The 22,860-nt window shown below is 36.1% G+C and overlaps 1 protein-coding gene across 6 annotated transcripts in view; it reads right to left on the reverse strand.

Annotated features, from left to right (window-relative positions):
- Positions 1-9,173: 9,173 nt before the first annotated feature.
- HNRNPR (heterogeneous nuclear ribonucleoprotein R) overlaps positions 9,174-22,860 on the reverse strand; it is a 34,362-nt gene continuing 20,675 nt past the window's right edge. For 3 of the 6 annotated variants that reach the window (XM_011977815.1, XM_011977813.1, XM_011977811.1), the window contains 5 exons: positions 20,954-21,089; positions 17,905-18,110; positions 12,937-13,086; positions 10,601-10,722; positions 9,174-10,463 (listed from right to left, as the gene is read on the reverse strand). In XM_011977815.1, the coding sequence (XP_011833205.1) occupies positions 9,851-10,463; positions 10,601-10,722; positions 12,937-13,086; positions 17,905-18,110; positions 20,954-21,089 (1,227 nt within the window). In that variant the 3' untranslated portion in view covers positions 9,174-9,850. Of the gene's footprint in view, positions 10,464-10,600; positions 10,723-12,936; positions 13,087-17,904; positions 18,122-20,953; positions 21,090-22,860 lie in introns of all 6 variants that reach the window. The other 3 variants (XM_011977814.1, XM_011977810.1, XM_011977812.1) reach the window with 2 other exon arrangements.

Below are 22,860 nucleotides of genomic sequence, written 5' to 3' on the forward strand. Positions count from 1 at the left end.
TTTTTTTTTGAGACGGAGACTCACTCTCTCGCCCAGGCTGGAGTGCAGTGGTGCAATCTCGCCTCAATGCAACCTCTGCCTCCTGGTTTCAAGTGATTCTCCGGTCTCAGCCTCCCAAGTAGCTGTGTACAGGTGCATGCCTGCCTGACTTCAAGTGATCCACCTGCCCTGGCCTCCAAAAGTGCTGGGATTACAGGCATGAGCCGCTACACCTGGCCCAAGATTTACTTTGAACTAGTTAAGGAAAACCTTTCTGGGGAGACAAAGTTACATATTCCAAAAATAAAACCACATAGGCATTTTTAGTAACCTATTAACCTTTCCTTTCTGAGCTTTAAGTTATTTTTATTTTTTCTGTAACTCATGTAACTGTTTTCAGATCTAATTCCTAAATAAACATGCCATGACATTTTCTCAGCATCCTGATTTTTTCTACGTATTCCTTCCCATTATTTTCTAGCAATTCCTTGAAACTATTAAAACCTGTTTTTCTAAATTCATTTCATTTTCTTGCAGACAATGTTCCTAACCTTTCCTTGGGATCCCAAACACTATTAAACATTTGTGGCAACCTTTATTGTAGTTTTAAATCTCAGACCAACTACATCCAGGCAAATCACTGCAAACATCTGTTGTTATCCTTTCTACTAAGATCATTCTCCAAAATCCCCCAAAATGTGAGATAATCTGTAACTCTGCTACTGAAAGTGTAGTCAGGAACACTGGCATCACCTATGAGCTTGTTAGAAATGCAGACTCTTGCCCATCTCAGATTTAATGAGTCAGAAACTGCATTTTAATCAAAATCCCCAAAATTCCTACTCACTTCAAGTTTGAGCAGCATTTTTTAATGAATTGTGACCTAGACAGCTTAACTAGAAAATTTAAATAATCACCAGAAATTCCTTCAAAATCATTTGATATGTGCAAGAAATGGTCTCATTCATCTTTGCTTTCACATTTAGGATAGTAAAACAGAAATGACATTACAACTAATGAAGATATCCACATTACTGCTCATTAATTAAAAGGAAGTTTCAATAAAAATATTTCTTGTTGGTTGTATTTAGATCATTTCCCATACCAACACTATACAGATTATATTTCAATATGAGTAATTTGGTAAGGTTCTATTTCTTAACAGGAATCATGGAAAAGTTTCAAAATGACAAAACAATGCTAAACACGTACCATTTAACCAAAAAATATTTAGTTATACGACAGCTGGCTAGAACACCCAAGTCCTTCTAATCAAGCCAATTCAGGTACTTGAACAATAGCCAAACACATAAGCACCATTATAATCAATAGGTTCAAATGAAAACAGAATGTTTTGATGATATTTTGAGTATAAGACAAAATTTTCAAAAGTGATTTAGCTGATAAAAATAGTGGCCTTTTAAAACATATTAATGGCCGGGTGTGCTGGCTCACGCCTGTAATCCCAGCACTTTGGGAGGCTGAGGAGGGTGGATCACGAGGTCAGGAGACCAAGACCATCCTGGCTAACACGGTGAAACCCTGTCTCTATTAAAAATACAAAAACAGAATTAGCCAGGCGAGGTGGCGGGCGCCTGTAGTCCCAGCTACTCGGGAGGCTGAGGCAGGAGAATGGTGCGAACTCGGAAGGCGGAGTTTGCAGTGAGCCGAGATCATGGAGGCGGCGCTTGCAGTGAGCTAAGATCGCGCCACTGCACTCCAGGCTGGGGAGAGAGCGAGACTGTCTCAAAAAAAAAAAAAAAAAGTATTAACTTCTGCTTAATCTACTTAAAAACCTAGGCTGAAACTGAAGTTTACAGACTTAAAGGATTCCTGACTGAAGTACAGAATAATCTCCCAAGAACCACCATACAGGAATGTTTTTAAATTCTATTAAATAGTATTGAGATCTGCAATAATGTAATATTTTCGTATCTAAGGAAATAGTACCCCTTTACTTGAGACTGAGCTCCTTTTCTTGCCAATGTTACCATACTTGACAATACTGATCCTCACCTTTACCCCAATCTTAAAATGATCAAACTCCTTGTTATTTTAAAAGGCACGACTAAACTGTGTCTAATTTAATCTCTTGCCTTTTTTTTTCTTTTTGGAGACAGGGTCTCGCTCTGTCACCCAGGCTGGAGTGCAGTGGCAGGATCACAGCTCACTACAGCATCTACCTCCCAGGCCCAAGTGATACTCCCACCTCAGCCTCCCTGGTAGCTGGGACTACAGCTGTGTGCCACCATGCTCAGCTAATTTGATTTTTTGTAGAGATGGGGTCTCCCTATGTTGCCCAGGCTGGTCTTGAAATCCAGAGCTCAAGCAATCCTCCCACCTAGGCCTCCCCAAGTGCTGGGATTACCAGCATGAACCCCACTGCACAGAGCCCCTCCTGTCTCTTAATAAATGGACATCTAGGCCTAAAAGTCACCATTTGGAATTTTAAGCAAACAGCTGAATAAAACACTACTCTTGCTTATGATTTGGAGGAAATGTCTACACGTGGTCTTGATTTTGGTCACAACTTTCGATACTAAGGAAATAGAAATGTAATTTCTTTTCATAGCTACAGACAGAAGATATCTCCCTAGGTGAATATAATATACTCCACAGGAAAATACCTAATGAAATCTTGCTATTTCTAAAACTAATAAATTCAGGGCTTCTGACAGAGCTAAAGCTTAAGCAATCCTTTATTTTTGGAAGAAATACATCGCATATCAGTGAGCTGCCCCACCTTTCATCCCATTCTGCAAACACCTAAAGATGCTCAAGTTTAGATATTTTTGCTGTTAGAACATTCCTTCCTGTTTCAGTGAGTGATCTTTTGATCTTGGAACAAAAAGAATACAAAACAAGAACAGTAAATTCTGGAAAACACTAACCAAAAGGAAGTATACTATCTACTCTTCATTACCTTGAAACAATAGGGTATTCACTTTTTCTTCCCCATAACTCAGTTTAATGGTCTTCATTTGAAAGAAACAAGGCAGAATACATTACTAGTCCTTCTTAATACTTTCTTACTCAATTTGTTTATAGACTATTAGGTCCCAATCATCTTCCTTTTAAATATTTTTTGCTATTAACGGCACTAATTACAGAGGAATCACACATTACTTCAAGTGAATTTCCATTCTGAGTTGCAGAACTTCTACGTTTTTGACTGGTGAGAAACGAAGGACACCCTCAAAGAAAAATAAGTCATAAGAAAAACCGGCTGGGCACAGTGGCTCATGCCTGTAATCCCAGCACTCTGGGAGGCCAAGGTGGGCAGATCACGAGGTCAGGAGATTGAGACAATCCTGGTTAACACAGTGAAACCCCATCTCTACTAAAAATACAAAAAATTAGCCAGACGTGGTGGCGGACACCTGTAGTCCCAGCTACTCGCGAGGCTGAGGCAGGAGAATGTCGTGAACCTCGGAGGCAGAGCTTGCAGTGAGCCGAGATCGTGCCACTGCACTCCAGCCTGGGCAACAGAGCGAGACTCCGTCTCAAAAAAAAAAAAGAAAAACCACCATATTAGGGCTACCTGCAAGAGAATAGGAAACCTCATAAAGTTAACTTTAAGACATAAAGAGAGAACTCTTTATACAGTACTTCCTGTAAATTGGCAGTATTTCCCGATGATGCATCCAAACTGTCCAACACAGCTTTCCTCAAATAACCCCCTCACCACTTCTCCTTCACTTGTGGCATGTCACATCAAGGGCACAAGGGCACTGGGGCAATAAAAAACCTACTGAAAGCACTGTACAAATGTTTCTGTTTGCCCACCTCTGTAGATTCTCTAGGAACACTTCCAAAATGCCATGATTTCCTCAGAAAAACGCTACTGGCAGCCTGTTATGCCACAGCCAATATTCCCATCTGCCACCTGTAGATCTAGTTCTAACCTCAGCCAAGCTTCCTGACAATTTAATAAATCTCTGTTGAGTTCAGCCTTTTCATTTTTACTATCCCACTCCTTCACTACCTTCCTTAGAACAGGTATCCAATATCTAGTACTAAATTTGAAGACAGAAACTCCACTTGACTACAAAAGCCTTAATCACATAACTACTAAATCTGTTTTCCACAATCAAACCCATCACACCCCACCCAAAATCACCAACACAACATTTTGAACATGTTAAATTTTATTAAAAATATTTAACATTGTACAAATATTCCAATACAGTTATGGTACATGAACACTGTACCAAAAGGATTTTTATTAAACTGATGATTAAATGGAAAAGGTCTTGCAAATGTCCCTATTTTGATATTTCTTATGTTACTATATCCATATCAGCGATTTATGTTTGCAGGAGCCTTCAGCCCAATTATAGAAATAGTCTTAGAACATAGTACCTAATATTACAATAGGATTCACTAAGTACAAGTCTACCTATGTTATTGAACAGGCTAGAGAAGTCCCTTTTGCCCAACCCTCATATGTGAGGAATCAAGAAAAGCAATGTTCATGGGATCCTGACAAATCTACTAAAGTGAGAGCCCTTATTTAAATTTGAGCAATTTAAGTTTTTCCCCAGAATGTCTCCTTTGTTGGTTCCATGAAATGTATTTTGTTCTAAGTGTTTAAAGCTAACAAACTGGCATTGCATTTTCCTTAACTTACATAAACTCATCAGAATTACATGAATATTCCTACTGTTTACCTTGAAACTTCCTAAGGAGCAGGCTATTTAGTGCAAGTTTTATACCCTGATCCTTTCTGTCACTGATACATGCATAAAATGTTACCTTAACACAACCCTGCAATCACTGCCAATGCTTAAAAGTATTATATAATTTCATTCCAGTGTTGCACAACTAGTCTATAGCAAACTTACAGGTAAGGGTTTATATTCATGACACTGACTAGCACGTTTAACATCTAGGAAATTCTTTCTAGACTGATATTCTCAACCAATAAAGAAGATACAGTGCTATAAGAATACTGAGAAGGTTCTTCAGGCATGAAAATTCATAATTACTTTTAATCAGTGCTTATACCATATTACAATTATTTTTTTATATGATATGGTCAGAAATGCCTAGTTACTAAATTTAATTTCAATCTCTACCTTACCACCATGGAATCCCCTACAGACTATAAGATGAGGGATTTTAATCTTTAGCAATAATTTAAATATTGACTCAATTCTACCAATATCTACTAATCCTATCAGCTATCCTAGCTTTCACACAAAACACAAGTTGTTCATAGGTTTGTTTCTGCTATGTTCAAAGTCTTAATATTTCAGCTATATAATTTCCTCTTGACCCAAAGTCATTGTCTCAATATACCTCTAAATTGAGGCCATTATTGTCAACCTGCTGAAACTTTTTAAAGTTCCATTTTACAATGTTAAGATTAGTTTGGAAGATTTTTAAAAATAGTATCTTTGGTGTTTAAACCCTCCATTCTATCAATGTCTTCTTTTCACTACAATTAATGTGCAATAAATATCTCTTTAAGATACATTTTATGTTAATCTATCCAACAAAATATAGAAAATATAATACTAGAATGAAATGACAGTTAAAGCAAATTTATTATCTCTCCAACACTTTTTAAGATTATAAGGTGTCTATTTTGCTCACTTAAAATACACCCTGAGTATTTCTTACTTCATATTTGCAGGCCTTTCTTGCTGATCTGCTACCAATTTAAGAGTAAGTAAAGTGTTATTATATGTTCCTATTAAGAACAGAAATAATTTAATATTAAAGTCCTAGTTTTCTACAAGGCTGACATAATTGCCCACTTATAGGATATGGGCATTCTCCCACACTTAATGCCCCACTACTGATAAAAAAAAAAATAGGAAAAAAAAAGTTCTTACCAACAATTCCACTGGTTATCGTCCCCAGCGAACCCCACCTAGCAAGTCGACATCATGACATGTCAGGTCAGGGCAGCCTCAACCTCGCTTCCCTGATAGTCAGGTGATAAAAGGAAGGAGTTAAAACAGGAAAAGTACACTTGCAGATTTCTGGATAACATCTGAAAATGATTAAAAAACAAAAAAACAAAACAAAACAAAACCAGAGCTTCTGGTAACCTCTAAATAAAAAAGTATATACACGTATTTTTATTTAAAGAAAAAAAACTTTTCTGGAAGAATTAACAATCATTAACTTCAAATTAAATATTATTAAATTGCTGACCAATACATTATATATGCAGTATTTTTAAAGCTTGGTGTTTGCATTTGAAAATTAAGACCTAATCAACAAACTTCTAATATAAAAGTAAACATGTCTGGCTAACGGATTTGTTATTCTGGATTCTCCAGTCAGTCATCAAATCTACTGGTTTCCTCAGAACAACTCCACCCCTAAGTTAACAGAAGCTCCCATTCTTAGAGAAACATAAACACACTTATAAATCCAGTGCAGTCTTTCTATAAGGCTTTTTCTTAGCTGTTCACTTAAGAGATTCCACGTAATAATTATTCACAAAATAATGGACAACACTAAAATTAACTTTGGTTAGTTTTCTTTAAGAATACTGGTAGCTCAGTATAATAAAATTCTCTTTGAAAAATCAAAATGACAAGTTTTAACATATTTAGAAGCCTTGATAACTAATAAGCAATAGCCTTATAGCAAGTATTTACTGGAAGGGTTTGGTTTTACAAATACACAATTAATAAAACGCAGGTATGATTATATTCAAATGGGCAGGAGGCAAATGATGTAATGAGTTTCAAGAATAATATTATATGGCTTTATGCTAGAAGTGAAATTTTATGTCCCTTCTCTTTTAAAATTTAAAATATATAATTTATTTTGTTGCATGCTGACCTGTTTAAAAAGAATTCATCTCCTAAGTCAGATTTCAAAGTCAAAAGAGAGAAAAATTATCTCCTACTATCAGAAAGCATTGGGCTTTCTTATGCAGAATAACCCCAGTAACTAAAAAAACCTGAAAAACAATTATGCTGAATTCATTTTTAAAAAAACTATAGAATCATAACTCATTTTCCTTATCTTTTCACCAAATAAACCTGGATTTATTAGAAATCTGGAAACTTATTAGAACTTTTTTGCTCTTAAAAATTAAAATACCTTCATATAAATACATACATTTAAGCAACTGCTATAAATGAGTGATCAAATAAAAATTAGTATTCCATTATGGGGAGGAGCATATCTGTAATAGTCTCACAAGGGTACCTACAAAGAATAGTTCTACACCTCAATATATTTCCCAACACACACTTTACTGTAACAGGCTCATAAATAAAGCCAAATCAATTAGCTTGGGGAACAAAAAAGATGGAAAGACAGGAGAGCAGGAAACCAAGTTCCTTAGAACTCATAATTTGTACCTATTTTTTTTTAAAATGCCAATCTAGAAGAAAGACCTCCCTCAATTGACATTTTTCAGGTTTATATATTACACTGTTAGATTTATGTGAAAAGTTGACCTCTGAATCTATTTTCTCTGAATGCTGCTACAGTGTTAATTTATAAGACATGAAAGAAGAAAAGCTCTTGAGTTTTAATGTTTATAGGATTATGTTTTACAATTTTAAATAGCCACAAAACCTCTAAACCAAAAATTAAAGGGTACCTCTGCAAATATATTTTTAATTAGTGAAAAGGACAGAGGAGGAGGTGGCCACTTTAAAATTCAAAATATAATTTGCAATTAAAGGAAAGGATTTTGACATGGAACCCAAGTTTTAATCTTACAGTTTTTGCGAGGGTTTATGCTTTCTCAGAATCATTTCTATACCCATTCTTAAGATTCTTTATGACAACTTTGTAGCTTGTAACACCTAATTAAGAAATACAAACAACTCAAATTTTATTTGTAGATTTTGTTCTTTCCAAGAAAAAAATTAGGATTTTACTTAAGTCTAATTAGATGTATAGTTACAACTTCAAATTGTATTTTCAAAGTTTAAAAGCAGCATTTAAAGAATGTTTGGTGTCTTTACTTACATGGGCATAAGAAAAACAACTGGATCTGTCTTACCAAAGAAATACCCATGTTAACTCAAAACTATCATACAACAACAGACCATAATTCCTTTATCAGTTTCCAAAAAACTAAAATATCAATAAGGTCTGTTAAATGACTATACTGTGTAATAAGTGTACTTTGAAAAAGAAATGAAATATATTGACTTTCATCAGTAAACATTAATCTTATTTGAAACGAAAAGAAGCCATGAAACCCAGTATGATCTAACCAAGATTACACGGAATTAAGTGGCTTATGATTTTGAAATCTAATATTCCTATCACAAAGACACCAAACAGGAACAAAACACAGAATAATGGTGTATCCATTTTAATTATTCCCCAATGGCTTCTGATATTTTTATCATTATAAAAACATTTGAGAACCACGTAAGAATAAGATGGAGGGGAAAACTTAATAGTAATTTGAAAGTGATTCAGACTTTTCTGTACCATAAAGCTTAGATTATTTTGTTCCTCTCATTCTCAAGCAAAAAAGTCATTAGAATAAATCAGAATTTCAAAAGGAAATAGGGAAATAGATGTTATGTCTTGGCCAACAAAAAATATAGGCATTAGGGATAGCAGATAAATAAAAATAAACGAGATGTTAACAGAAAGTCAGAGGTATTACTACTGGATATTTTTAAGCCTCTCTTACAAGGCATGAATGTTTCTCAAAGCAAATTTACATAGTAATAGGAAATTATATTCCTAAACCAGTAACTGAAATGGTAGTCACAATCACGTTTACTAAAACTAAAGTCCGCAGTGCAATTGACGCCACAGTACTAACAGTTTTCCCTGTATGTACATTCACTTATCCAGCAAATAAGGTCTTCAGTCACAAATTATCCCTTATAAAGAATGTGGGTCAAAATAGATTGCAGTCTGCTTTCCCAGCCACATTTTATTTGTTTTAACGCAAATTATCCAATGCCTGCAAGAATGCTCAAAAGTCTATGAACCTGTTTTTTTTTTTAAATAAAAGATAAAATTTCAAAATTAGAAGAGACTATGAGAGAACACCAATCAATGAAGTGCTAATTGGAATAAATACTTGAATTTAGACTAATCCTCAGTCTAATATCCACAATACATGTTGGAATAGACAAGAAATTTTGCATGAATTTGATCACTCACATAGGCAGTTATACTTTGAAAACAATATTCCTTGCAAGGATTACGAATAAAATAATGTTTTAGGACACAATTGAATTTGAAATAGGTAATGTTTTGAATAGATTTTTTAGTTTTATTGAAATCTTACATGAACAAGAAATTGGAAATACAATCACATCAAAGAACAAATTGTCACGGCTTTTGACGTTTAAGCCAAACAAATTTTGTAGGGCAGATTTCAAAAAGGTGTGAAGTTATAACAATTTAAAAACACAGTTAACCTACTTCTAGGAATGCAAAACATACAATCATAGGTTATTTTCAATACAAGAAAACTTAAATTTGTTTGCTTTAATTTCTTAAAACTACTAAGACAAAGCACTAGCTTGTATTTTTATTTACAGCATACTCCATACTCCTATGTAATCTATCCCAAATCCAAAAAAATGAAACTGTCCAAAACCAAAGGTTCTGCAAAATCATGATTTAACAGTGTGCCCAGCTTGTTTTGAAGCTAAAATGAAGCCTGAAACGATAAAAGCATTGTAATCCCCAGAATAAGGGAACTCTGCAAGCCCAATAATGTCCAAGAGCATTTATGAAAAGAGGAAAAATAAAAAGACTTGAGTATATACACAATAGTGATTTCTTCAGCCCAATACAAATGGCAGCAAAATGCTACTTAAAGATGAAACAGTTAAGCCAATTTTTTTTTCTGAAGAATGTAGATCTAGAGCCAATCGTATCTTGCCAGTATCATTTTCAAGCCCTTACTTGTCTACTTCCACTGTTGCCCATAAGTATCCTGATAAAATTCCTGGTTGTCATTATTGTAACCATAGTTACCAGAATAGTCACCACCTTGCTGAAGCGGCTGCTGAGCGATGGGTTGGGAACCCCAGTTCTGTTGGTTGTTGGTCTGACGACGCTTGGAATCAGGTTGGTTGTACCCATCTGCCTTTCTCTTGCCTCCTACATTGCCCCCACGATTGCCCCGAGATCCACGGGAACCACGGCCTCTCTGCTGTTGAGCAGGACCCCCTCTGCCACCCCTAGAGCCTCTTGGTGGTCCCAAAGGTGCCCCCCTCTGTGAATAGCCAGCTCTACCTCTTGGAGGTGGTGCTCCCCTCCCCCTTGGTGGTGGTGGAGCACCTCGCCCTCCCCTTCCTCCTCCTCTTCCTCTTACTGCATAGCCATCATCATAGCCGTAGTAGGGATCTTCATAGCCTCCACGATAGTCGTGATAATCATAACCATAGTAATCATCATAGTAATCTTCATAGCCATAGTAATCTGGAGGGTAGCCATATCCACCTCTCCCCCCACCACGACCCCGACCTCTAATTGGAGGTGGCATGCGAGGAGGAGGGTGGTAGTAATAATCTTCATACCTAGCAAAGGAGGGAAGGGAGAAAAGAAAAAACAAATCAGTTTGCTTCAAGACTCTGATTGTGTTTTATTAATCCGATCTCCATTATCAAATGGAGATTCCTTGTCCAAAGACATATCTACTAAAAGGTAGACTCACGCAGTGCTTCTGGAGGCCTGTCTAGCAGCTTGGCGCTCTTTCCTTTTCTTGTCTGGTGGCTTGGCTAGGACTATTTCAATTTCTTCCCCTTCTATTTCTTTGCCATTCATTTCATCCATAGCCTATAAAAAATTGAAAAATTAATTTATTTTATGATATAAAACTATATGTTTTATATAGTGTGCATGCTATCACACTTGACTCATTTAATATACTTAATAATTTACTGCACAATTATTTTAAATGGCCAAAAGGTGAATCTAGCCAGAAAGTTAAACACAAACACAAAGAAAATACGTTTCCCTTGACCTTATCTTTTTATATGTAAATGACATTTAGAACAAAACCTACCTCCTGATACTGTATTTTAAAAGGTAAAAGGGCTGCCACCTATTGCTGCTCCTTAATTCCAAATAACTAACTCCTTAAAAGATAAGCCATACCAAAGAAGCAAATCCACACCAAAGAAGCAAATCCATACCAGGGAAAAATGCCAATATTAATACGAACCAAAGATTAACTTTTCAGGATTAGAATTTTTAAATAAACATGTAGCATACAACATACAGGTCTTACACTGTTCTTATACAAAAATTTCAAGGATCTGAAGCACAAATGAGGTTACAGAGTGAGATTATCTGTAAAATTCAAGATACCAACACAAAAAACCTAGGTTTCCCTCACAATGCTTAACTCAAAATGTATTTTGCTTGAACAGTTTAAAGTACAGAGCCAGAAAAGGCCTGGACTAATGAAGACTCAAGCAATTACATAGAAAGCAGTAATCAAACATTCCATGTTCTAGCCCTTTGTTCATGTTGTTCCAACCAACAACCTCTGCCATACATCAAAAGGTTCAGGTACTCAGTAACAAAATGTCACCTCCTCATATTTTATTTTTTGTTTCCCTATACCTTTCCCCACTCTGGGCACACATAAAAAAATGTTCTATTTATAACGAGCTATTAGTGATTTATAAGTATCTAGACAAAAATGAAACTAGTCCTCAAGATTGCAATTTTCCCTGTACTGCTTCAGTAAAAGCAACTAAACAAGTTTACAAAAGCTTCCTGGCATAAATTAAAAAATGAAACATCTACTCTCTGCCCCGACCATCCTGGTGACTCCCAGTTCCTGGACTAGATATTTTATAATTTAATAGGCTTCCTTGGCAAACCATCCTATAAATATTTTCCATCAGGACAACCAGTTATTTAAAACCAGTTGAGTCAGGAGGAATATTTGGAAAGCATAAAATTATTAGTTATCTGCATTCTATACCAGTAAAAATTTCAGACGCCACACATTAACAGATAAGAGTGTAATAGTATAACAGATAAGATTCCATACTTCAAAGCCAGATTATTACTGAGTTTGTGATCTTGGACAAGTTATGAATTTTATGAACAATACTGCCTCATTAATTAGCTATCATCAATGAGCAAGCCGATTAGCTATAAACGAGTCAGAGATTCTAGAAAGCCTGTTTTAAAAGCAGTACCCTGGGCAAAAAACAAAACCAAAAAATGCTCAAATTAGAGGTGGTAGTATCCCACCAACCAAACATGCCAAAAAAGAACCATGCCTGTGTCACTAAACATTCTGGATCTATCTTCCCAGTAACATAAAAAAGATTTTAGTAGTGTTTTGTCTTGCTTCCCATCCCCTCAAGGAAGGAGAGATGAACAAGAAAAAGAAACTGAAAATTTCACCCATTAAAGATAGTCCAAACCCACTGTCAATAGAAAGCAGGTTTTGTGTTCCAAATACCATATGAAAATACTTTCTTCATACTTATCATTATCATCAAAGACTAAATCAACTATTATACACAAGAGATATCTCTAACAATTACTGAAATCAGTAAAACATAGTGAATGCTATTTTAACTCTAAAATGATTAAATAAAGGTAAAACTAATCATACCCTCATCACAATACATCTACTCAAATACTGTATGAGTCATGTACACCACTCAGTTTCCTTCATAGGTACACAAACTGAGGTAAACTAAGTAGTTATAATATATTCATTACCTATTTAGTGTTTACAGCAGCTAATTTTTATACCTTGTAATACTTCCAAGGCATCATGCTATCAAATCTTACAAAACAATAGAGATTAAAAATAACTTGCCTAAGATCACAAATTCAGTAATAATCTGGCTTTGAAATATGGAGTCTTATCTGTTATACTACTACCACTTAACAGAGATTAAATAGAAAGAGTTCAGCAAAAGCTAACAGTCAATTTTACTTCAGTTTTTAACATTACGTGTTTGGCAGGTTTCAGAAACAAAATTCAAATATCAAGAACCAAAATTTCAAAATTTCTACCTTAACAGCTGCTCCTCTGTCTTCAAAATGAACAAATGCATAATCTTTCAACTTCTTTACTCTTTCGAGTTTTCCAAATTCAGAAAATGACTTTTCCAATATTTCTTCTGTCACTGTAGTAGCCAAGTTTCTCACAAACAAAACTTTTACCTAGTAAGCAACAAATAAACAAAACTGTCATTGGCTACTTAATTTTACCTGAAAAGTGTTTCTTCCTGTCTTCATAGCATAGGCTTTTCTCCTCTAAAACATTAAGCGCTGAAAGTGTTGTTACAGGTAGTACGAGAAATTGCTAGGAAAATGACACTGGTATCAGTCACCAATTTATAAAAATTATTGGTTCTTGCCTTCTCCTATGTTGTCATTAAAGTACCTAACACTGAATAGAACCTTCAAAGAACCAACACATAATTATTATTGCTAATCAACAAATTTAACATGGTCTCCAAGTCCCTTTCAAAACAAGTTTTTCTGTTTCTTTCCTCTAAAACTGAGTAACTTTCAAAAGTTCATATGAAAAAATAAACAAACAAGAATAACCAGGAAAAAAAAGAGTGAAATTTAGAGACTGGCCCTACCGAATATAAACAAACTATAATGCTTAAATCATTAAATCAGGTAGTGTTAATTAGAAAAAAAGGAGAAAAGCTGGTCCATGCCTCACACTATACACCAGGATAAACTCCAAATAGATCGAAAATTTAAATAATAAAAGGGTGGAGAGGGAGGACTGTGAAAGTATCAGAACAAGAATGATTCCTTCATGTAACACTGGAGTGGAGATGACCTTATGACTTAAAATCTAGGAGCCATAAGAATGATATATAAAAATAAATGACTTCTATATTGCAACAAATACTGTAAGCAAAGACAATAAATATGGATGAGGTATTTGCAACATGTATCACAAACAGCTAATCTCTCTTTTATATCAGAGAACCAGAAAATAAGAAAAAGCTCAACAACTGAATAGAAAAATAGGCAAAATTCATGAATATGTGATTCATACAAAGAAACACACATGGCTCTTAAAATATATTTAAAGTTCAAACCATTCATAGTAAGAGACGCAAATCATTAATCATTAATGGCACTGAGACCATTTGTTATCAGGTTGGCAAAGTTCAAAAGTTTGATCATACACTATTTTGTCAAGAATGAGGAAAATAATTATCTTGTATTTTGCTAGCAGGAATGTAAAATAGTGTATCTCCTACAGACAGGAATATGGCAGTATCTTAACAATTACAGATGTATTTACCCTTTGGCCCACAATTCTACCCCTAAGAACTATCCTACAGATATATCTCCACTTGTATCAACTAACATAAACTTATTCATTCCAGCATTGTAAGAGCAAAAGATCAGAAACAATTCAATATCCAGCTGGTTAAATACACTATAGTACCTCCACAGAATAGACTACTATGTAGTCATAAAAAATGAAGAAGAGGGCTGGGCACAGTGGCTCACGCCTGTAATCCCAGCACTTTGGAAGGCCGAGGTGGGCGGATTGCCTGAGGTTGGGAGTTCGAGACCAGCCTGGCCAGCATGGTGAAACACCGTCTCCACTGAAAATACAAAAATAAGCCAGGTGTGGTAGAAGGCACCTATAACCCCAGCAACTCGGGAAGCTGAGGCAGGAGAATCGCTTGAACCCGGGAGGCAGAGGTTGCAGTGAGTCAAGATTGTACCACTGCACTCCAGCCTGGGTGACACAGCAAGGCTCCGTCTCAAAAAAAAAAACCCAAAAAAAGAGCTCTATGAGCTAACAGAGATTGACAGGGTACACTGTTTTTCCTGTTTTTACATCTCTGAAATAAAGAAACAACTTACAGTCAATGTGATAAGCAAGTACTGTGCCATAGTTTAGTTGGCAGTGTTTTATAACTACTTAGTGGTTCATATAATAATAGTGTATTTCCTCAGAGCTGATGAAACAGGATGGTGAATAAACAAAAAGTAGATCAGTGAATATAGTAGGCTGCCAACATTACTACCACTCATGTAAGAATTAAGGAAGTATATTCATATTTGCCTAAGGAAATACTAAAAAGATAAACCAGAAACTACTAAAACTGGATGCCTTATAGGGGACAAAGGGGATTTGGTAGACATAGGCATAGGGGTAGAAAGGAAATTTCTATGTCTATACTTTTCTATATAACTTTTAAACTAAGAAAATATAGTACCTATCCAAATAAAAAACTAACATATTGAACAACTTGTTGCTTCAGATAAAGGACTATCTAATAAGAAGTTACTAATTTAAAGAGGAAAAAAAACTAACATTTTTCACAAATGCTCCATCCCCTTTATTATTCTCAGTTTATCATACTAAGGTCCAGCCTCTATGTTACACAGACTCCCACTGGCTCAGTTGCTTTTAAAAAAAATTCAACATGGAATTTTCTATGATGAAACCGTTAACATACTATATCAAAATCACTTACTGAAACTGTGTTTAAAATGTTCAACAGGAAAAAGGGTCCCTTTAAGAGACACATATTTAGGCTTTTAGGTTTTGGTACATTGTAAAACTGACCCAACTTGGCAAAAAAATCTTCAGTGAATTGTAAATTGATAGTGTGAATAACAGAAGCTTTACTCAAATGGACAATCTTTTCTTTTCAATTAGGAAACAGTAAAGGAGCTGGGTGCAGTTGTAAGCACCAGTAGTCCCAAGCTACCTAGGAGGCTGAAGCGGGAGGAACGCTTAAGCCCAGGAGTTCAAGGCTGCAGTGGGCTATGATTACACACGTAAGCAGCTACTGCACTCCAGCCTAGGCAACATAATGAGGCCCAATCTCTTTAAAAAAAAAAAAACAAAAAGAAAAGAAAACAATAAAGGGCTCTACAATATTTAATCCTAGGTTTATGGAGGCCTCATTTTCATTCCAAAACCTGTTTTAGATTTACGAAAAAGGAGTTACCAGAATAAAATCTTGAAGTTTTCTAACCCTAAAAAAAGATTAGGATGAACTTCCGTCTGAGCAGCTACTAAAGGTTATGTGAGAAGTGGCTGGTAAGCAAATTACAAGCTATACTTTTGGTTTTCATGGGATTTTATTCCTCTTTTATAATATGTAATACATCTATAATGCTATTTTAAAATATTTTCACAGAAAAAGCAACACAGGCTATTTAGTTACTACAGGTGGATTCAAAGTTGTGGTGATCTTTAGAGACTGATCCAGGCTCAATAAAATAGATGACATCCGTGTTTAGTAGTTTACCCAAAGTCATAGTTGTATTAGGAGAAGAAACAATGGGAATCAAAATCAAGCTAGTAAAAAATTAAAATAAAAACTAAGAGTTATTTGAATTCTCTATCCCTTACCCATCTACTCAAGGAATATGAGATAAAAGATACTGAGTAGCACTTCTGAGAGCCTCTCTGGTTCATTCTCAATAGATCTTATCTGCTTAACCCAAAGATGTCATTGCCTACACAGACTTTACCATACAAGTATAAACCAGGGTTCTCCTCCAAAATATTTAGAGCAAGGGTTTGCCTCCTCAAATGCTGGAATAAAAACCTTGACTTCTGACTTATCAAGAAGAATCCAACCATTAACTCATGGCCATTCAGAGTGGCTGCCTCCCTGTGAAGGGAAGATACAATTAAAATGCTCAAGAGCTCATTTTAAGCAGCAGAAATGCAACCCTGAGGCCAGTCACGGTGACTCACGCCTGTAATCCCAGCACTCTGGGAGGCCAAGAAGGGCAGATCACAAGGTCAGGAAATTAAGACCACCCTGGTTAACATGGTGAAACGCTGTCTCTACTAAAAATACAAAAAATTAGCCAGGTGTGGTGGCAGGCGCCTGTAGTCCCAGCTACTCGGGAGGCTGAGGCAGGAGAATGGCGTGAACCCGGGAGGCGGAGCTTGCAGTGAGCTGAGATCGCGCCACTGCACTCCAGCCTGGAAGACACAGCGAGACTCCATCTCAAAAAACAAAAGAAATGCAACTGTGATGTGTCCCAGGAGTCGCCGAAAGGAAAAATTAAGAACCAGTACTCATGGCACCACTATTAAGATCCTGGCAATGCAAGCACAGGAATTAGGAGGGAATTGAGTGCCCTTTTCAGGACTTGCCATGCATATTTTGCCACTAACGAATAAGAGCAAACACGACAATCTTTTGCCTTTCTTCATGGGGACAATACACTAATGGAACTTGATCATTTAAAACAGGCGGGGTGCGGTGGCTCATGCCTGTAATCCCAGCACTTTAGGAGGCCAAGGCAGGCAGATCACGAGGTCAGGAGTTCGAGACCAGCCTGGCCAATATGGCGAAATGCTGTCTCTACTAAAAATACAAAATTTAGCCAGGCATGGTGGCAGGCGCCTATAGTCCCAGCTACTCAGGAGGCTGAGGCAGGAGAATCGCTTGAACCCGGGAGGTGGAGGTTGCAGTGAGCCGAGATCGCACCACTGCACTCCAGCCTGGGCGACACAAGACTTCGTCTCAAAAAGTAGTAATAATAAATAAAATAAAAAATAAAAATAAAAAAAAAGCTTAAAAAAAGAAAAATCAGCTATAAATCTAAATAAAACATAATTCACAGCCAAGTAATAAGGCATAATATAGTCAATGAAGATTATAATTTATAATCTCCAAAACATTACTTCTCACTTTACTCAAGACCTTTAAAAAAAAAAAACCTCTATCCCTCACAGTGCCGAGCACTAAACAAATACCCAGTGTGTATAAAAATACTTAATTGAAGGAATTTCATTTCAGTTCCTTTTGCACATTTAATCTGCAGGAAAAGGGATGGTTAATGGAAATTCCTGGATACCAAGACAGGCTGTTAACTTTAGTGTTAAAGCTGCTCCTTGCCAAACAGTTAAAGTCTAAAGCTACAATTTCTATTTATCATAAAACTCAAAATATTTGAGCTTCATTCTGAGTACAAAATTTAAATGATGACCCTATGCCCACTCCAAGCAACTGTATTTACCTTAGCCATGACTTCTGGATCTGGTTCTTCCACAGGGTCAGCCCATTCAACTGTAACTACATTTCCCCACACTTTTACTTTTCCACTCATCAGCCGGCGTCTGGCTTGTGCTGCTGACTTGTGATCCTCATATTCAAGGAAGCAGAACCCCCGATTCTTCTTTTTGTCATCGGGTTGATGATAGAGAATAACGTCCACCAAACCCTCTGTTAAACCAACAGCCAGATATATAAGCCAAAAGCATCCACCACACATCTAGCGATTAGGCAGACCTAAATCCGCTTGACGATGAGCAAAAAATAAGTGACGCAGCCTCAAAATGAGTCACTAACTTTGTAGACAATTAGTAGACAATTAAATCAACATAATCAGATATGGGGTTTGGGACAGTATATGATGTTCCTTTTTAATTTTAGGGGTTCTTAAGGTATAGCCATATACAACAAATCTAACTACTGTATTCTGACATTTAACATGCTACAGTATTTTAGAGCGTTTGATATAACATGACTATAAAAGCACTAACAAGGATCTTAAAAACAAAACTATTAACATAAACCCAAGAGAACTAACTTTTGACAACTAATCATGGCCAAGCTAACTTAAAAGTTACTATTTTTAACCAAGAATGGAAGTGATCACTAAATATTAGTGTTCCTCTGGTCTTAGTCCTTTGCCCTTATCTTTCCATATGTGTTCTTTCTGAATAATGTCAGCTAGCCCTATTTTTAAATGTTATCTATACCCTTACAAATGCTTAGATTTTTTTCCTAGCCCAGACTTCTCTAAGCTCTAGATGTGCCTATGTTCTTACCTGATGTATCCTCTTTGATGTCTTAGAATCGCAAATTTAACATGTCCAAAACTGAACCACCATGGCCAAAATCTGCCTTCCCTAGACTTCCTATCTAATAAACAGTGCCATCCACCTGGTTCTGAAGCCAGAAATTGGTTAGACATTCTTGATTTCTTCCTTTACTTCATCTCTCCTAACCAATTCCAAACTCATTTACTTCTTTCTATCTCCACTGCTATTACGCTAGTCTAATCCTCTATCTGTACTAGTATAACAGCTTCAACTAATTTATCAGCTTCCACTCATGCCCCTTCTCTCCAAGTCCCTATCCACACAGCAGTAGGAATAATATCCCATAAACATGAAACAGGTGTTATTTCCTGCTTAAAACTTTTAAATGCCTTCTCATTATATATACAATAAAAACCCAACTCCTTACATGGCCTACAGAAGCCCTGCCTACTTCATTTCATACAATTATATTCCTAATTCTACCTTTTAATAACACTAGTCTCCTCAGTTACTGTAATATACTGACTTCTTTCTTGCCTTGGAACCTCGGCATGTGTTAATGCCTTGGAATGCACTTCCTTTTGCTCTTTGTATGCTACATCTTCTTCATCCTTCAGGTGCTGGCTGACATGTCATCTTATCAGAAAAGTCTTCCAGAACCATCCAAACAGGGATAGTAGCTATTCTTTAGCTAAATATCCTATATTTCCTGCTTCAGTGTCTTATCACAATGTCTAAATATTCCTTTAATTTTTATTATTTATATTCTTGGTCTTATCTCCTTTCCCAGGATATAGGATCTATGAAAGCAGAGAATATGTCTCTTAGTCACCAATGTATCCCAGGCACATAGCACAATGCCAGCACTTAACAGAAACTTTAATAAACACCTGCTGAAAGAATGAATAAATGATCATGAAGCCAGAAGGAGATATAGATAATAAAGTGATGAGGTCAAAGAATTGTGCCAACAGGGGTATTTGACAACACAATATAGTGGATGGTGGCAGTGGTTACAAAGTGAGACGCTAGAAATTAAGAGTTTAAAGTGCACAGAATTTCTGGTGCCTAGATCCACAATGTAATCTGGATATGGTGGAGCTGAAGTAAAGGACTAAAGATGAGGTAATCATAGAAATAGGTAGGAGTCTAAAGCCCTGGATGGTTCACCAATGTAGATGTTAAAGGTACTAGAAATAAGTTAATTTAGGGCAGAAGAGGAAGATAGTGAGCCAGAAGCAATCTTTGGATTAATGAAAGGCTGAAACCAGAAGAGCAATGATTGACAGCTTCAACAAAAGGGAAAGCATTTGTCTGAATGATAAAAATGTAAAGGAATAGTAGTTTTTACAAGGGGAGGCAGTGGTCTAACGCAGTGTTTTTAAATCATAGGTAGTATTAGATCACAACTGGTATTTTAAAAAATGAAATAGAATAAGAAGTATCAAAATAAATCATGTATAATAAATAAAAGTACAGTTTTGTTAAATTGTTTCAGTTATATATAAATGTGTACAGAACTACGATATAAAATCTACTTCTCAATCAATTCCATGGATTTAGAATTGGATATTTTAAAAAATCTGATCGGCCAGGCACAGTGGCTCACGCCTGTAATCCTGGCACTTTGGGAGGCCAAGGCAGGCGGATCACCAAAGGTTGGGAGTTCGAGACCAGCCTGACCAACATGGAGAAACCCTACCTCTACTAAAAATACAAAATTAGCCGGGCGTGGTGGTGCATGCCTGTAGTCCCAGCTACCAGGAAGCCTGAGGCAGGAGAATTGCTTGAACCAAGGAGGCTTGCAGTGAGCCAAGATAGCACCATTGCACTCCAGCCTAGGCAATAAGAGCAAAACTCCGTCTCAAAAAACAAACAAATAAACAAAATATCTGATCTAGACAAGGCAACAGGGAGGGAGTAAAAACTTTCATTCTCTTGGTCCTAAAATACACTAACTGTCAAGGGGGAAAAAAGCATTCACTTGAAGGCTATAGAGCAAAAGCTCCAGCAAAAGCCAAGGTTCAATTAAGACAAAGAAGTGAAGGGGACATTCCAAGAAATGAAGGATATAAGGGAATTTGTTTAAATCCAAACCACTATAAAGCAGAAAGGAAGCAATTTAGACACTGAAGACCTGAATTCTTAATTTAATACATATAACCCCTCAGTTTTTGTGAGCACTTATAAGTAGTATAACACATTTCGCAAAAGTAATTTCTAAATACATTTTTGTTTTACCTGTGACTTTACTGAATTCTTCCAAAATGTTTTCTTTAGTCTTATTCTTCGGAATGGATCCAACAAAAAGTCTGTTGTTTGCCACAGAAATGCACACTCCAAGGTGTTTACCAGGGCGAATTTCATAGCTGTCACACTGCAATGAAGAAAAGAACCAGAGACCCCAAAACCACCCCAAACTCAGGACAACTGATCTTAATCTAAAACAATTCAACAATTTAAGGCCAAATGCTCCCTGCTTCATCAACTCACCAAGCTCCCTCATGCTTTCCATAATATGAATGTATACTTTAAACTTGTCACAGTCTCTTGTTTTAGTTTGGTTTTGTTAACCTTCACTACTCTTCCATATAAAAATGACTCACTTTATTGTTTAAAGTATCTTATTTCATATTTTAATTTTATCTATCTGAAAATGTTTTCCCACAGATTTTTCAGAAAAAAATACCTGAGACTGATCATTCAGGGTCCTTGGAAATGTAAATTGGATTAGAAAAATTTCAAATTCTACAGAAGTCACAGAATTCTAAATATATAGTTTTAAATTGTCTACCAAACACAATATTTTCAAAAAGTATTTTATTTAAATCACTACAGTAGATTTTCTTGACAAATTTTAGCCTTTTTTTTAAATTTTAAGACTGAGTCTCGCTCTGTCGTCCAGGCTGGAGGGCAGTAGCACAATCTTTGCTCACTGCAACCTCCACCTCCCGGGTTAAAGTGATTCTCCTGCCTCAGCCTCCCAAGTAGCTGGGACTACAGGCGTGCGCCACCACGCCCAGCTGATTTTTGTATTTTTAGTAGAGACGGGGTTTCACCATGTTGGCCAGGCTGATCTTGACTCCTGACCTCAGGTGATCCCACCTGTCTCGGCATCCCAAAGTGCTGGGATTACAGGCGTGAGCCACCACATCTGGCCAATTTTAGCTTCTTATACTTTAATATTATTTAACTATTAGTTTACTAAGAGATATGAGTATTAAAAAGAAAATCATATGTTGCCAAAAATGAAAACTTAATATTAAATAAACAAGTTGAAGGAAAAATCCATAATAAAAACTAAAATCTGGGTCAAGCTACGAGTGGAACTGATTCAGACACCAGTAATGAAACCAAAAGCCTTGATGATGAAACAGGCTGATCATCTAGAAAGGCTAGAACCAGACTTAGTGAGGCCCTCAGATGTCAGGCAAGAGTATGCCAAAAAAAAAAAAATGACATTGTTATTTTAAAATACTGAGATAGCTGTGTCTTAAATACAGCAGGAGTGAAGATACATTTGATTTGCAGAACTTTGTTACTACTACTACTGGTCTGAAACGAGCACCAAGTGGTTAAAGGCTCTAAAGAAAGGAAATTAATCTGAGACTGGCTATAAATAGTAGGAGGAGACAGAAAGATTAAAGACAGAGAAGACTCAAGGGCCAAGAAACATAAAGAAAGAACAAAAATACACTTAGAAAATATGAAATAAATCATATGAATAGGCTGTAATAAAAATAAAACAGATTCACAACTATTTTCTGAATGGAATCCTAAAAGTCACTGTCATCCACTACTACATTCCCCACAGCCCATTCCAGCCTTCATTATACTATAAGAATCCTAAAGTTTAATATCAAGAATTGATATCCTTTTGCCTAAAACCAAAAAACAGAAATCCATAAGCCAAATACTCATATGAAACTTCTGATGTTAATCAATCTAATAGATAACTTCTTAAATCAATGGGAAACTTTCTATAAAACATTACTTCTTGGGTATTTTCAGTTCTTTTTTAGTTTTACAGTCAGAAAAAAAGCAAAAGTCACATACCAACTTGGTCAGTACAGAAATATTCAAAGCAACAACTGAAGGAATCAAAATAATGTTAACTACAAATATTTTTGAATTAAAGTTTATTTCCT

This window comes from Mandrillus leucophaeus, unplaced genomic scaffold (genome assembly GCF_000951045.1).
Source record: "Mandrillus leucophaeus isolate KB7577 unplaced genomic scaffold, Mleu.le_1.0 Scaffold185, whole genome shotgun sequence".
Taxonomy (NCBI): Eukaryota; Metazoa; Chordata; class Mammalia; order Primates; family Cercopithecidae; genus Mandrillus; species Mandrillus leucophaeus.